The sequence below is a fragment of the Oxyura jamaicensis genome, chromosome 6, assembly GCF_011077185.1.
Source record: "Oxyura jamaicensis isolate SHBP4307 breed ruddy duck chromosome 6, BPBGC_Ojam_1.0, whole genome shotgun sequence".
Lineage (NCBI taxonomy): Eukaryota > Metazoa > Chordata > Aves > Anseriformes > Anatidae > Oxyura > Oxyura jamaicensis.
This window is the reverse complement of record NC_048898.1, coordinates 36,023,193-36,037,456: the sequence shown is the minus strand read 5'-3', so window position 1 is coordinate 36,037,456 and position 14,264 is coordinate 36,023,193. Positions and strand designations below refer to the sequence as shown.

Genomic DNA, 14,264 nt, shown 5'->3' with positions numbered 1-14,264 from the left:
CTATTCTATTCTATTCTATTCTATTCTATTCTATTCTATTCTATTCTGTATATAGTTATAATATATATTCTCACTGAAAAGCCATGTGTGTCTTTTCGGTGAAAACACTTATGTTTGCAGTTTTTCTTATAATTAATCTTTTCATAATGTTTGTACATGTAATTTTATAAATCTTGTATACAGGTACAATCTAATTTTCCCAATAAAATAGGAGTATGAAATGTAGCTGAAGTTACAATTTTTCTAGCTGTAAACCCACTTAATGTAAAATGGAATCCAAATTATCTAAGCTACTGTTTATATATTAGTCTTATATGAGTTCAAAGATTTATTCCTTTTTATATCAGTTTATGAACTTACACATCTCTGCGCTACACTGAACTACGATATCTATTCCATTTGGAGTTACTTTACAGATACAGATGCAATTAATGTGCAATTGTTTTTGTCCTTTTCTAGTCTGATTTTTAAACATTTGGCTACAGTAAAGGCAAGATTGGGATGTAATTTTATGATGGAAATTCAGAAATTTGCAGGTGAAAGTGAAGATTATGTGTCCCAAATTTGGCGTCATATGGTAACAGTTTCCAGAAGTATTGTTGAACAGTTAAACTGTTTTAAAAATGCAATCAATGCTTTGCAGGTTTGTGAATTTTTACTATTAGTTCCAATATTGATAAAAAACATATTTTTAAAGTGATTAATGATATAGCAAGTATTGTGAAGTATAGATTTTAAGGAGTAGATAGGCCATATATATGATCATTGTTTCTTGTAACTTTGAAATTGCTCTTCAGTTGGAAAATCATAGAATCATAGAATATCCTGAGTGGGAAGGGAAACTACAAGGGCCATCGAGTTCCACTCGGCTCCACGCAGGACTACCTAACAATTAAACTATGTATATGACAGCGTTGTCCGAACACCTCTTGAACTCTCTCAGGCTCGGTCCCTTGACTACTTCCCTGGGGAGCCTGTTTCAGTGCACAACCACCTTCTCAGTGAAGAACCTTTTCCTGATATCCAGTCTGTCTTTCCTGATGTAGTTTCATGCTATTCCCTTGGGTCTTACCACTAGTCACCAGAGAGAAGAGATCAGCACCTTCCCCTCTGCTCCCACTCCTGCCCTTCAGCCTCCTCTTCTCTAAGCTGAACATATCAAGTGACCTCAGCCACTTCTCATATCTCTTCCCTTCTGGACCTTTCATCAGCTTTGTTGCTCTCCTTCAGACTCTAATAGTTTTATACTCTACTTACATTGTTGTACCCAAAACTGCACACAGTACTTACTCAAGCTGAGCTGCACCAGTGTATAGTGGAACAATTACTACCCTTGACCCTCTAGCAATGCCATGCTTGATGTACCCCAGGACATGGTTGGCCCTTTTGGCTTCCAGGGCAAACTGTTGACTCACATTCAACTTGCTGTTGACCAGAATCCCCAGATCCCTTTCTGTGGGGCTGCTCTCCAGCCTCCTGTCCCCCTGGTCTCTACATATAACCAGGGTTGGATGCCCCATCCAAGGTACAGAGTCTGCCACTTGCTCTCATTGAACTCATGTGGTTGGTGATTGCCCAGCCCTCCAATTTGTCAAGATCTTTTTGCAAGTCCTCTCTATCCTCAAGGGAGTCAACAGCTCCTCCTAATTTTGTGTGATCTGCATAATTATTATCCATTTGAGTCCTGCATCCAGATCATTTATAAAAACACATGAGAATTGGCCCTATAATGACACCCTGTGGAACCTCAGAAGAGTGTGTATGGTTGACTTCTGGTATGCAATAACAGTTCAGTTGAGGCCTGACAAAGAAAAAGTCTAAGAATAGCTATTTGCAGTAAATTTTGAAAAAGCAATGAATAAACTGGTAGAGTTGTCTGTTGCATTCTGTTTAACATATCTCTCTGATTAGGTGATTCAAATGAAACTGCTCACTTACAAATTATTTTTTGGCTTCCATTAAGACTATATGGAACTTCTGAATATCAGTCAGTGGTTTACACCACCAGATATAAACTAATTCTTCCTTTATCACTTTCATAGAAACAAGAAAATGAATGGCAGAAAGTTGATTACCTGATGGAATTTGCTGAATGGTTATACTGTAACAAGTTTCCCCTTAATGATGTTATTAAACCTCTGGACTGGGCAGTAGGTCTCTTGCTACGTATGAAATTTTCTATGCAATCTTCTCAAGAAGAAGGTATGTAAATGTGTATATTCTTCAAAGAAATTTCCCAGTAACAAATGCAAGGGACAATTTAAATTTATAACTTAGCTAGCAAACAAAGAATGGCACCAGCATGGCAGTACTTTCTCCAGTATGCACAGTCATTTGTTTAAGGATCTTTTAAAAGCATCTGTGAATTCTGTGTTGTGCCATAAAGATCTACTCTCATCACGGAATCACAAAATGCTTATGGTTGGGGCGGGCAGGGAGCTAAGTGTGTTGCAGGGGTGGCCTGTTAAAGAGACAAAGTACTGCCCCATGTCAGATAGAAACAGTTCAAGCTGGATCCAGAAGGTATCCACTACTGTCCAGAGCTGAGCCAATGAACAATGCTGTTTGCTCCTCTGCATAAGATAGGAAAGGGTTAAAAAAAATACCTCTGTGTGGCAGCTGTGAGAGATTGCAGTAAGAAAAATGTGAGGGAAAAAAAACTTCGTAGATGCTAAAAGGTCAGAGATGGAGGAGGAGGAGATGTTCCATGTACTGGAGCAGATTCCCCTGCAGGCCAATAGTGAAGCAGGTTTTGCCCCTGTACCCTATGGAGGACCATGTTGGAACAGATATCCACTCTGCCACTTCCAGAGGAGGTGGAAGTGCACTGAAGGCAGTTGCAGTCTGTGGAGAGCCCGCACAGGAGCAGGCTCCTGGCAGGAGCTGTGACCCCATGGAGAGGAGCCACATAGGTTATCTGGCAGGATCTGTGGCCTGTTAAATAAGACATATAAGACATAGTTAAAGTGTTTGTTGCGCATTTCATTTCAGTGTTGAACTTGTCATTTAATATACATAATTTTTACACTATTATTTTATAACACGGTACAAGTAGCATTACATTACCATAAGAAGAACATATTCAGTAGATGATTTTTTTTTTTTTAATTGTTAATTTAGAAATTTAACTTCTGAATAATTTTAAAAATACTGTTAGAGATACAAATACAGGCATGTTATTTGTTCATTTTTAACAGAAAAAAAATATATTAGAAAATTATTGCCTATGGAAAATCTGAAGATAGATGTTGGAAGAAATGATGTCATGCCCCAAATCAATTTGGAAGATTTGACTAATATTAAACAATTGGAAGCTTTGTTTAGAGCACAGACGTTAATGGCTGTAGTTTCTGGTCATAGTTCTCCTTTTCATCAGCAACACTGTTTGATGGCATATGCTTGTGTTATCCGTATCTGGCAGGTGAGATTATATGTTATTAAGTTATAATGTAGCCATTATATTTTCAGCTGTCAGTGTTACTGCAGTATCAACTACTCATTCGACATTCTAGCTATGTCTTTACTGTTTCCAATTTTATGCTATAGTTAGTATATTTTCTCAGGTTTAGGATTAAACAAGAAAATTCTTTCTCTCAGGTAAATAGAGAACAGACATTTAAGGGTAAAAACAGTGGCCCATTTTTTCTTTGGAGTGCAGTCATTCTTTTTTTGTGAATTTTTGGGTTTCTAAAATTTTGTATTTTTAATTAGTTAAAGAATCTCGCTAGCATCAGAATACACACTGAAGATATTGCTGACAGTTCTGAGGGAGGGTACTTTGAGATAGACTGTCACTTAGATGGGTTCAAAGTGGCTGTGATTCGACTGAGTGGAATTGTGTGATGTATTTAAAATAAATTAAAGTGTTGATTTGTTTGTTACATGTTGAGAAAAAAAAAGTATAGACAGGCAGTTTTCATTAAATATTATTCTTTAATCACTTTTTCATTGCTAGAGCATTTCAAATCAAACAAGTGTATTTGATTTCTCATTGATATGAATGCACAATTTAAATGGCTAATTGAGCATTATAGCAAAAATCATAGGAATATTATTATATGTTAAATATGAGTAAATCTTCAGAAGGACTAAATCTATACCTGATAACAGTAACGCCACTAATCTTCATATAAACAGTCTTAATGCTATGGGTGGCATTGCAGAAGTTGTGCAGCATCCAGAATTTTTTTTTTTTGGTGATATTTTTTCTACTCTAGATAACTAATGAAATACGTTCATCTTCTCTGATTAATGCATGTTTTTATGCTTTAGGCAAGATCAGAAGTGTTGTTATTGTACATGCAGAGGAACTTTCTCTGGATGCTTTCATATGTTTAAATATTTAGAAATTTCTGTTATATAACATTCACTAGAAGCAATATAGAAGACCACTCCAGAAGTACAATAAAGTGTCTCTTTCATATTTTCAGTCTTCCAGATTCGTTTGAACCCCTGATCCTCTGTCTCTATTTATAGAGGACTAAGCAATCTAGACTAGTAGTTTAAAGTAATAATTGAATTTCCAACCATATAGATTAAAAAAGTAGAATCATAGAATCATAGAATATCCAAGTTGGAAGGGACCAACGAGGATCATCGAGTCCAACTCCTGGGTCCCCAAAGGACCACCCAATAAATAAATAAATAAACATAAAAATACGATCATGCATCTGAGAGTGTTGTCCAAATGCTTCTTGAACTCAAGCAGGCTCGGTTCCTTGACCACATCCCTGGGGAGCCTGTTCCAGTGCCCAACCACTCAAGCAGCTTTATTATATATCACAGGGAGGATGTCATCTGACGGTTCAGCTGCTTACGTGCATTATCATGATCTTCCAAAATGCTTGTACAAATAATGCCAGCATCTAGGATACTTTGAATTTTCTTGTTTTGTGAAGAAAGCTCTTATGTAAAAAAGCATGGTGTATGACAATTTTTAATAGGTAGTGATTTACAGTGAATAATATTAGAAATTTCCAGGGGAAAAACAAACAAACAAACAAAAAAACAGAAATTATTTTCTCATATAGGTATCATTATCAGCATCAGGACTAATTATAGGAGCATTATCAAAGTCTTCACAATTTATAGCTCCTCAGGATGCACAGTCAACAATTGCTCCTAAGAAAGAGAAGGACAAAAAGGAAGAGAAACAAGTAAGAACCCTGTTCCTATGAAATAAAATCAATCATCTCCTTATAAGACATGTTTCCCTGGGCTTGTCTGTTAAATGATTGAAGTGCTTTCCTATGAAAACTCTTGTATTTTGTGAAGAACTTTTCTCTGACTCTTCTCATATTTTCACTTCTGATTGCGTGGACTTGTCAGGTCATAAACTTACAGATACTTTTCTTTTGTTTGCTGCATTGGTTACAATACTGCTTTTTTGCAGAACCCCCAGTCTAGAGGTCAAAAAAAAGACAAGACTTCAAAAGACACTAAACAAGTAAGTTTTTAGCTAAAATTTAGCTAAAATGTTAGCTAAAAATTTAATACCAAAAAAAATATCAACTTGGGCCTCATGAATGGCTGTATTTTAAATTACAGGTTGAAGAATCTTTTATGAAAGAGCAGCCTAGGAAAGAGTCAGTTGATACCTTACCAAGAAATGTGGAAGAATGGGCTCATTATGACTGTCCCAATGAAATCAGAAATACTTTTAAACAGAAAACAAATAGTTATGGTATTAACTGGAATAACTTCACAAAACCTGTGAGTCTACTCCTCAAAATTCTAGAGCATTTGTTATTTAAGGGAAAAATTGAATAGTGGAGACCTATGTACCATTTTAGTTTTCTTTGTGATAAGGAGTATGTTCAGACAGCTGTCAGAAATACTTTTGTGTCATTCTGTTCCTTAATATTTCAAAGTGTTAGTCTATCTCTGCATTTTGAAATGAACTTAATATACAGAGTAAATTTGCTGTCTTTGTGTGTACATACCTGCTTTTTCAGCTTGAAAGTTTGTTTATATTTGTTTTAGTAGAATTCAGAACTGAATATGTAATCAGTAATTTAAAATGTTTTCTACTTTTTTTTTTTTTTTTTTTTTTTTTTACAGACGTGCACTTTGCATTTTATGGACATTTTAGCTCAAGAACTACAAAAAATATTTTGCCCCCACTTGATTCTTCCCATCTTTCAGCTAGCTGAAGTTATTGCTAATGAAGTTGTGGAATGTAGAAGTCTGTCTGATCTCTATCACCTTCGGTTTGTATTCTTTATTTATTTTAAATAAAAGAGAAACAATGGAGTGGACTGTCTATCAGTGTTTCACTAAACAGTAAACAATGCTTTTTGTGATTTGTTTTATATTTGTACTTTTCTAAATTATTTTTTTTAATTCACGTGCATTTTAATAGGGTGTTTTGATGAATTGGTTTGCTGGTGGCATTAAAGCCAGAAAATCACTATCAGTTACTAAATATCATCTCCTTGAGGAAAGATGTGCAAGATTTAGGATCTCAAGCCACTTTCACGTGAATAATTTTTGTAATGTCTTATTGTCACCTAGCTGAAAGGAGTCCAAACAAAATTCAATTAAAATATCATGTTTTAAATATTCAAAAGGAAGGCTCCCATCTTGCATCAGAAATATATTATCTTTAACTTCAGAACCCAAATAGGTATCCCCAGTTAGCTCTGTCATTCTCTTTTTCAGAGATTTGCTTTTGTGACCAAAATTCTGGATCGTTATGGATGTTAAGCCCTGATGTTTTTAAAAATAAAAATATTTAATATGCATGCAGGGGCAAATTATTGCTGTTTAGTTAAATCATTTTATCACACTTTTTAGAAGCGTATTGCATAATAATGGATTAATAATTAAGTTATTGTCAGCAATAATTAATACTAGCTTTATTCCAAATAGTTTCTGAAATGCCACAGAATCTGTTTTTAAAGTGCTAGAAACTGATTTGACATAATAGACAAATACTTCTGTATATAAATGGATGTGTGTTTATCTGGATTACCAATTGATTACTGAGTTACTGTCTTACAAGACTGAAGTGGTTTACTACCAATTGATTACTGAGTTACTGTCTTACAAGACTGAAGTGGTTTACTAATACGAAATTGATTTGCAACGAAGCTTTTCCAGGTAACATTTTTTCTTAATGCCTCAAGAGTTGTTTTTATTTCATGGTATTTTTTTTTTTTTTTTGTATTTGTGACCTGATTTTCATATATGATCTGATAGACATACACGAATAGGTGACTCTTTACTTAATGTAGTGCAGCAGGTTAGCTCATATACCTGTGGTTTTTGCATGCTGTAGTAAGACCATATTAAAAATGCTATTATATTTTCATACTTTTACCTCTTCAATAGGTATTTTCAACTATAACTTCTCCTCCTTTTTTAAAAATGTTTGTTACTACCCATATTAGTTAAGACATATGAAAGCAAGGTTGACAAATATGCAAATATGGAATATATGCTCTTTGTAATGTGTTTATATGAAACAACTTTTGTAAGATTCTCGTTGTTTCTTAAACATTTCTTCCTTTTTTTTTTTTTTTTTTACCCATAGAATTGCTCTGATCTGTTCAGACCTAAAACTTAGTCAGGCGTCTTCATATCATGAGAAAGCTGCTGGAGAAGCATACATCAGTGAATTAGAACAAGTAATGTATGTATTTCAACTACATAGGCTTTATGTATATATGTATGTATATATTTATTTCCCTACAGTTACTAAGTGTTGGCAGGAAAGTAAAGGTATTAAAAAAATGATCTCTTAATACAAATTTGTATAGTGGACTCTATATACAGAGTGAGTCTGTGGTAAAGCTGCCGAATACGCTAATATTTCATTATGAAATACTTCAAAAACATAACATGAATTAACTTTTTCTTTGTTGCAATTTAGGTGTAGGCAAGAGATTGCATTGAAAAAGGAAAAAAAAGTACATGCTGAGACAGAAGAAAGAAGAACATTCTTGGAGAGTGCTCAGCTGAATGGTAGTAAGGATGAAAATATCCTCACTTCAGGGAAAAAGGTTTTTATTTCTACTCCCATTTCCTTAATAAATTACTCTTCCCTTTTTATTTTAATGTACTTCTTACATTGTTTTAAAATAATTTTATACCTGAGAAGTACTTCAACACACACAAAAAGTTCATTAAAAGTGTATACTACTTAAATCCTGCTGGCAGTCATCAGCTGAATGTGACCTGGGTTTGCCTGGCATATTATGTAACGATAGAATCAGTATTCATACAAAGAAAAACCACTTTTCTACAAATGGAATTAGGGACTAAACAAATCAATGAAAATGGCTGATGAGTAAAAGCAGATGTTATATTTTCTCTTGCTATTCCATTTTTCTCTTCTCTTTCTCCCTATTAAGTCACTGTGTACTGTTTTGTTCCCCATTATACATGCAAATATTTCAGCTGCATCTACTGTCCCATCCTTAGGAAGAAGATTGTCTTCACTTTCTTTTATGGTAATTCTGTCCTTGTTTTCATCAGATTGTTTTGCTCTCTGTATATTCTTCTATTCATTTGCATGTAAAACATTTTTTTTTCTAATTACTAATCCCTCTTGAGTAGCTTCTTTTAGCTCTTGCAAATAGTTTTTTAAACTATTGTTAAAGTTACTAGTAAGAGTCAATTACTTCCTTACAGTAGCAGATCTGAAGTAGTTAATCAGTTCTAAAATTAATTGCAATAGTATAAATTTATTAGTTAACTGCCTTTTGCATATTACAAATGTCCAAAACTTACAGTAAACCTGTTTGTTTTATAAAATAAGAACAAGAAAATACAAAATAGAGCTGGACTGTGAGATATATCAGGGATTGGATACAATAATCAATAACAGTTTGTATTTAATATAGTTTAGTTTTAAAATTTATAACAGTGTAATATTTTATTATTTTTCAGAATTTTGAGTTAAATGCAGTAACAGGCAAAGGACTGAGTGCGCTTTCTTTCCCCTACTTATGGATAGAAAAAGCTGAAGTACTAATTCAGCTAGGTTTGTATCAGCCAGCAAGACTACTGCTTTCAGAGGCCCATGCTGCAACTCAGGTACATCAGAAATAAAACAGAAAAACAAAAATTAATAAAACATGTAGTAAAAATGTTATTTTTGATGTAAACATTTCTCATAAGAAGAATCAAATCATTTCTCATACGAATAATCAAATAGAAAAACAAGTAACTGCTGGGTTATATTTTTTAAAGCAGAAATAAAAATATTGTTAAACTGAGAATGCACTGTTATTCATTAAAGTAAGGGAAACTAACTAGGACATTCGTAGTGCTAATAAAAAAACACAACCAAGCAAAAACCAATTGAGGTTGAAAATATAAATACATTTAAACATATGAAACTTAAGTCCAACTTTCTGATTATTGAAGGTTATTTCACTTTGTGAAATAGTGTTAGCATCTCTCTCTGCTTTGCAGTGACCCATGGAACATCTAGTTATGTTCAAACTTTCTTTGTGTAGGTAGTTTATGTATGTTCAAGATTTGTTAATAAGAGAGAGACGGCATTTATCTCCATCCTCTCACCATTTAATCTAATTATATCACTTTGTATTTTATTACAATTTTAGTGCTACATTTTTATAAACATGTTTTATATTATAACATGTTTTATTAAATGTTATTATGTTTAGTGATAGCCAGTTATGCAGAAATTATGACTTAGAGCTCTGGCAGATCTGAAATGAATTGTCCCTGTGTTCCACCAAACTAAGACATTTCATCTCCTTAAGGTGAAGGTTTTATATTAAGGATATTCTTCCTACAAGTTGTATTCTGTACTACAGCTCTCTTCCTGCTTATGCAGGTTACTGTAGTGTAATTATTGTAATTGCTTTAATTTAAAAATATATAATTATTATCCTGTTTTTCCACTAACTGACCTCCCTGGAGGTCTTTAAAAGACGTTTAGATGTAGAGCTTAGGGATATGGTTTAGTGGAAGATTTGTTAGCATTAGGTCGGCGGTTGGACTCAGTGATCTTGGAGGTCTCTTCCAACCTAGACTATTCTGCGATTCTGTGATTTTGCTCAGGTAAGTAAAAACTGTTGAAGTATGTCAAGCATGAATAATGAATAATTTTAATATATGGAATAATATATTCACAAATAATATGTTTCTTTTATTGAAGCATCAATTTAGTACTGTACATTGAGAAAAGTTCAGATGACATCAGGGAGGACAACATATTTTATTTTTTTTCTAGTAAGCTATATGTCTGTATGCCAGTATACTATCTTTAGTATGCTTTATGTTTATATCTTGTATACTACTAGTATATACTTTGTAAGTAGTATAAAATAGTGTTGTAAATTTACTGGAGCTCTAGTATAACTAGATCCTAGTTCACTAAAAAAAATTTCATTGCTACATTCCTTCACCATATACAGACAAATGACAGCAGGTGCATACATATTTAGCACTACGGGACATGTTTTAGTGGTGGGACTTGGTAGGTAAGGTTGATGGTTGAACTTGATGATCTTGAAGGTCTTTTCCAACCTACATGATTCTATGATATCAAATAATAGAAGAAAAATGGCTTTTTTGACTTCTGTGGGTAGAAGGTGTGGGAACAAAGAAAGAAGCTATATTTGAAGATTTGAAGTTCTTGGTTCACAGTAGACACTTTGTGGTTTTGAAAAAATACAATATAAAAAGTAACTAACAAATTCTGCAAGTAAATGAATACTATTCAATTCTTATTTCTGACCCTATTCATAAGTTTTATCTAAAATACGAATATAAATAAATATGAATAGTGGTAGTGGTTCTTTCATATACAGGTAATGTATCTTTTTTCCTAGGAACTGAGGACTCCATATGATGTGTCAAGGTGCTTGTATTTATTGGCTGTTTTGGCTAACCTGGAAAAAAAACACGGACAAGCTAAAGCACTTCTTGAGAAAGCGCAGCTTCTAGGAGGAAATGAAGAGTTTTGGTACAACAGTACTGTTAGTCTAATAGAGGCAATTCTAGAGGAAGAGGGGGAAGAAAAACAGAGCTCGGTATGGAAGTATTATTTACTTTTCTGCAGTTGTACCTCACTTTCAATTAAGAGAAATTGTGTGCCCTTGGCATTTCAGCATGAACAAAATTAGGTGTTAAATGCAGTTAATGTTGTTTGCTTGGCTGTGCATTCAACAAACATTAATTACAAATTCCAAACAGATGCATGCCAGTAGGAATGAGACTGTCCCCACAGAAGTATAATTTTTTTTAATGTTACGTTTTATATGCTTCTATTGAAATAAAAACAACAGTACTCTAGTATGTGTAACGAAATGTCAGGGATGCAATTCTCTTGGATAAGATCCTTTGTAAACTGTAAACAGAAAATCCTGTTAATATTGACAAGTGTTTGTTTTCCATATTGTATAAAGATTCTAACTTTTAGTATTGTTTCCCAGTATGTAGTTACATTTCAAATACTGATTTTTAGAGCCTGAAATATACTACTGTAATACATGTATTTATTAAAAACATTTTCTTATTTTATCCTTAACATTAAAATACTCATTTACTGTTCAGCGCTTAACTTCCAAGAGTTTCAGCACAAATATAGTTCTGTTGTGTCCGTGATGATCTGTCATTTATTGATGTTACATGCAAGTCTTTCCTATACAAAGAGATTATTTTGGTTTTGGGTGAATTCACATCTACAATGGTTGAAAGACAAAATACCTAGTTACCAGTGAGGGCATTTACTGTGGGTTTACCAGTATAGCTGTTAATGTAATATGCTTGCTTTTTTTTTTTTTTTTTTTTTTCCCTCTATATGGCTAACCAACATAACTGCAATAACAAAAACCTTTAATTAGGACAAATCTATATATGAGGTTTTGAGCATCATCTAAGGGGCATTCTCACTTATCACTTGGGGACTTCAAGATGAGTCTGATTCCATCTTCTGTATGTGGTGTGCTTAGAGAAAAGAGGGCAGCAGTAGTATGCACCTCTTAACTTTGTCTTCAGGCCAAACTCTTTTATCCTTTCCTTGTGTGTATGTGCTTCATTCTGTTAATCATAGCAAGATACCTAAATACATTCACAACTTATACTTTCTAGAATTGCATACAGTTGCCAAGAATCAGCCATCTCAGGGAATATTAGGAAAAGATATTTAACATTTTCTGTACAAAATATAAGCTTTCTAAATTAATGTTTAATATTAACAGCAAACATTTAAAGTAAAATTCTGATGTTACCTGCAGGCTTGTAAGATACTGGAACACACTGTATGTGTACTTAAATCTACCTTACTGAAGAGACCTAACAGAGAATCTGAGTTGGGTTTTATAATTGCATCCCTTGAAGCCAGGTAAGTGTCTTTTTATTAACATATGTCCAGCCTCCACTATGCTCCACTATGTGCCTCCAGCTGCAGGTATATACTAATTTTGTCATTCACCTTCATTTTAGTATGGTGTATTCTGAAGATTCTCAAATATTTTTCTTCCAAGTAATTCTGCTTATTCTGTTTGTTTAAATTTCCTTTGCAATTTCTTCATTCTTGTACGGAGCCCTATTACCTGGTAAGTTAGTAAGCTAGTTCAGATACCACAACGTATTAGGCATAGTTTGTGGTCTAGGTTACCCAAAGAAATGTGGTACATTTGCCCGTGCAGAGGTCTCTCTTGCAGATATTTCCACAACATTCAGATATTTCCACTACACTCGTAAGCTGCAATATTGACCTACTTTTTTCCTCACCATTATCCAAGAAGTCTTTTTATCACAGAATCACAGAATCACAGAATTTCTAGGTTGGAAGAGACCTCAAGATCATCAAGTCCAACCTCTGACCTAACACTAACAGTCCCCACTAAACCATATCCCTAAGCTCTACATCTAAACGTCTTTTAAAGACCTCCAGGGATTTAAAGACTCCACCACTTCCCTGGGTAGCCCGTTCCAATGTCTAACAACCCTTTCGGTAAAGAAGTTCTTCCTAACATCCAACCTAAAACTCCCCTGGCGCATTTTTATGGTGAAATTAAACAATGACTTTTGTGATATTGAAATCCAAGTACAGATTAAAGTGTGTAGGTGAAAAGAGAGAAAGACGTAACATCTACATTTCCTTTTACTTCCAGAAATGCTAAACTTCTGGATTAGAAAGGGAAGACTAATAGTTTCCTCATTTCAGCAATGTTGAGAAAACTGATTAGGCCTAGGTAGTTTGAAAAATTAGATAAATGGAACAACTGACACCTCTGTTCTAATCTGAAATGATGATATTTTTCAGGACCTACTATCATTTGTAGAATATTAATCCAAAGAATTCAGAGGCTTCTTAGATGTTTATTATAATTTAAAGGAAGACAGGGAGAAATATATACAGCCTGTGCTTTCTTACTGCCATCTTGTACATAATTTTTATTCCTAGGAAAACACTTATTGAGATACATTTTGCTCAAAATTGTATGACTATTAATACTGAGTCTTGTCAGTTGCCACATATGCTACAGAGATCTTACAATAAATTAATTCAGATTGAGGAAGACTTCTTTAATTATGGGCATAAAAATTGCAGTGCTGAGATTTTGCTGGAACGTGCAAATATTCACAGGTAAGATTATACCTATGCTGAAAAATTGTATTTAAGTTTACATAATCTAGAAAGTGTATTATTTACATTATTGCATTATTGTAGTCTAAGATAGAAAAGAGCGGATAACATTGATAGGTTTTATATTGTTGTTGTTGTTTGTTTGTTTGTTTGTTGGTGTGTATTTGTATTCTGAATGTGTTCTATATTCAGAAAATACTTCAGAATCAAAAATCTTTTCGACTGAAGGCAGAGTTAATTTTACCAAGTCTACTGGTTTTTGTACTGTCTTTGAGATCAAAATAAAGTATCAAGGCCTCTAAGCCAGTTTTTTGTCTTTCCATTTGTAAAGGCATTTGGGCAGCCATGCCAATCATTCTCAAGTATCTATAGGCTTTTACAATTATTGCTGTTGAAATGGTTTGCTAGAAATTCTGGTGCAAAACACAGTATGTCTTCAATCCAGGCTGTTTCCAGAATATATAGTATATATTATAATGACTGAGATATGTATTATAATGACTGAGATACGTATTATAACTAGCTGTTCTGGATTTTTTTTCCTGGTGAATAGATACATTGGAGTATTACCTGCCATTATTTTATCTATTAGAATCTCTTTGCATTGCAGTAGTACGGTTCCAGGAGTAACAATTTGAAAAAATAATGTTTGAACATTTACTATTTGAATATATAAAAAACAAACACACAA

General features: G+C 33.7%; 1 protein-coding gene across 11 annotated transcripts in view; it reads left to right on the top strand.

Moving 5' to 3' along the window:
- CFAP46 (cilia and flagella associated protein 46) overlaps nt 1-14,264 on the top strand; it is an 83,387-nt gene that overhangs the window by 42,026 nt on the left and 27,097 nt on the right. For 9 of the 11 annotated variants that reach the window (XR_004752133.1, XR_004752134.1, XR_004752135.1 and 6 more), the window contains 13 exons: nt 460-643; nt 2,043-2,202; nt 3,198-3,421; nt 5,031-5,156; nt 5,393-5,446; nt 5,548-5,712; nt 6,061-6,209; nt 7,535-7,633; nt 7,874-8,003; nt 8,893-9,039; nt 10,809-11,009; nt 12,216-12,322; nt 13,391-13,573. Coding sequence is in view for 8 of the 11 variants with exons in the window: in XM_035330776.1 (XP_035186667.1) it covers nt 460-643; nt 2,043-2,202; nt 3,198-3,421; nt 5,031-5,156; nt 5,393-5,446; nt 5,548-5,712; nt 6,061-6,209; nt 7,535-7,633; nt 7,874-8,003; nt 8,893-9,039; nt 10,809-11,009; nt 12,216-12,322; nt 13,391-13,573 (1,929 nt within the window). In the remaining 3 variants the exon portion in view is untranslated. The remainder of the gene's footprint in view (nt 1-459; nt 644-2,042; nt 2,203-3,197; nt 3,422-5,030; nt 5,157-5,392; nt 5,447-5,547; nt 5,713-6,060; nt 6,210-7,534; nt 7,634-7,873; nt 8,004-8,892; nt 9,040-10,808; nt 11,010-12,215; nt 12,323-13,390; nt 13,574-14,264) is intronic. The other 2 variants (XM_035330778.1, XM_035330777.1) reach the window with 2 other exon arrangements.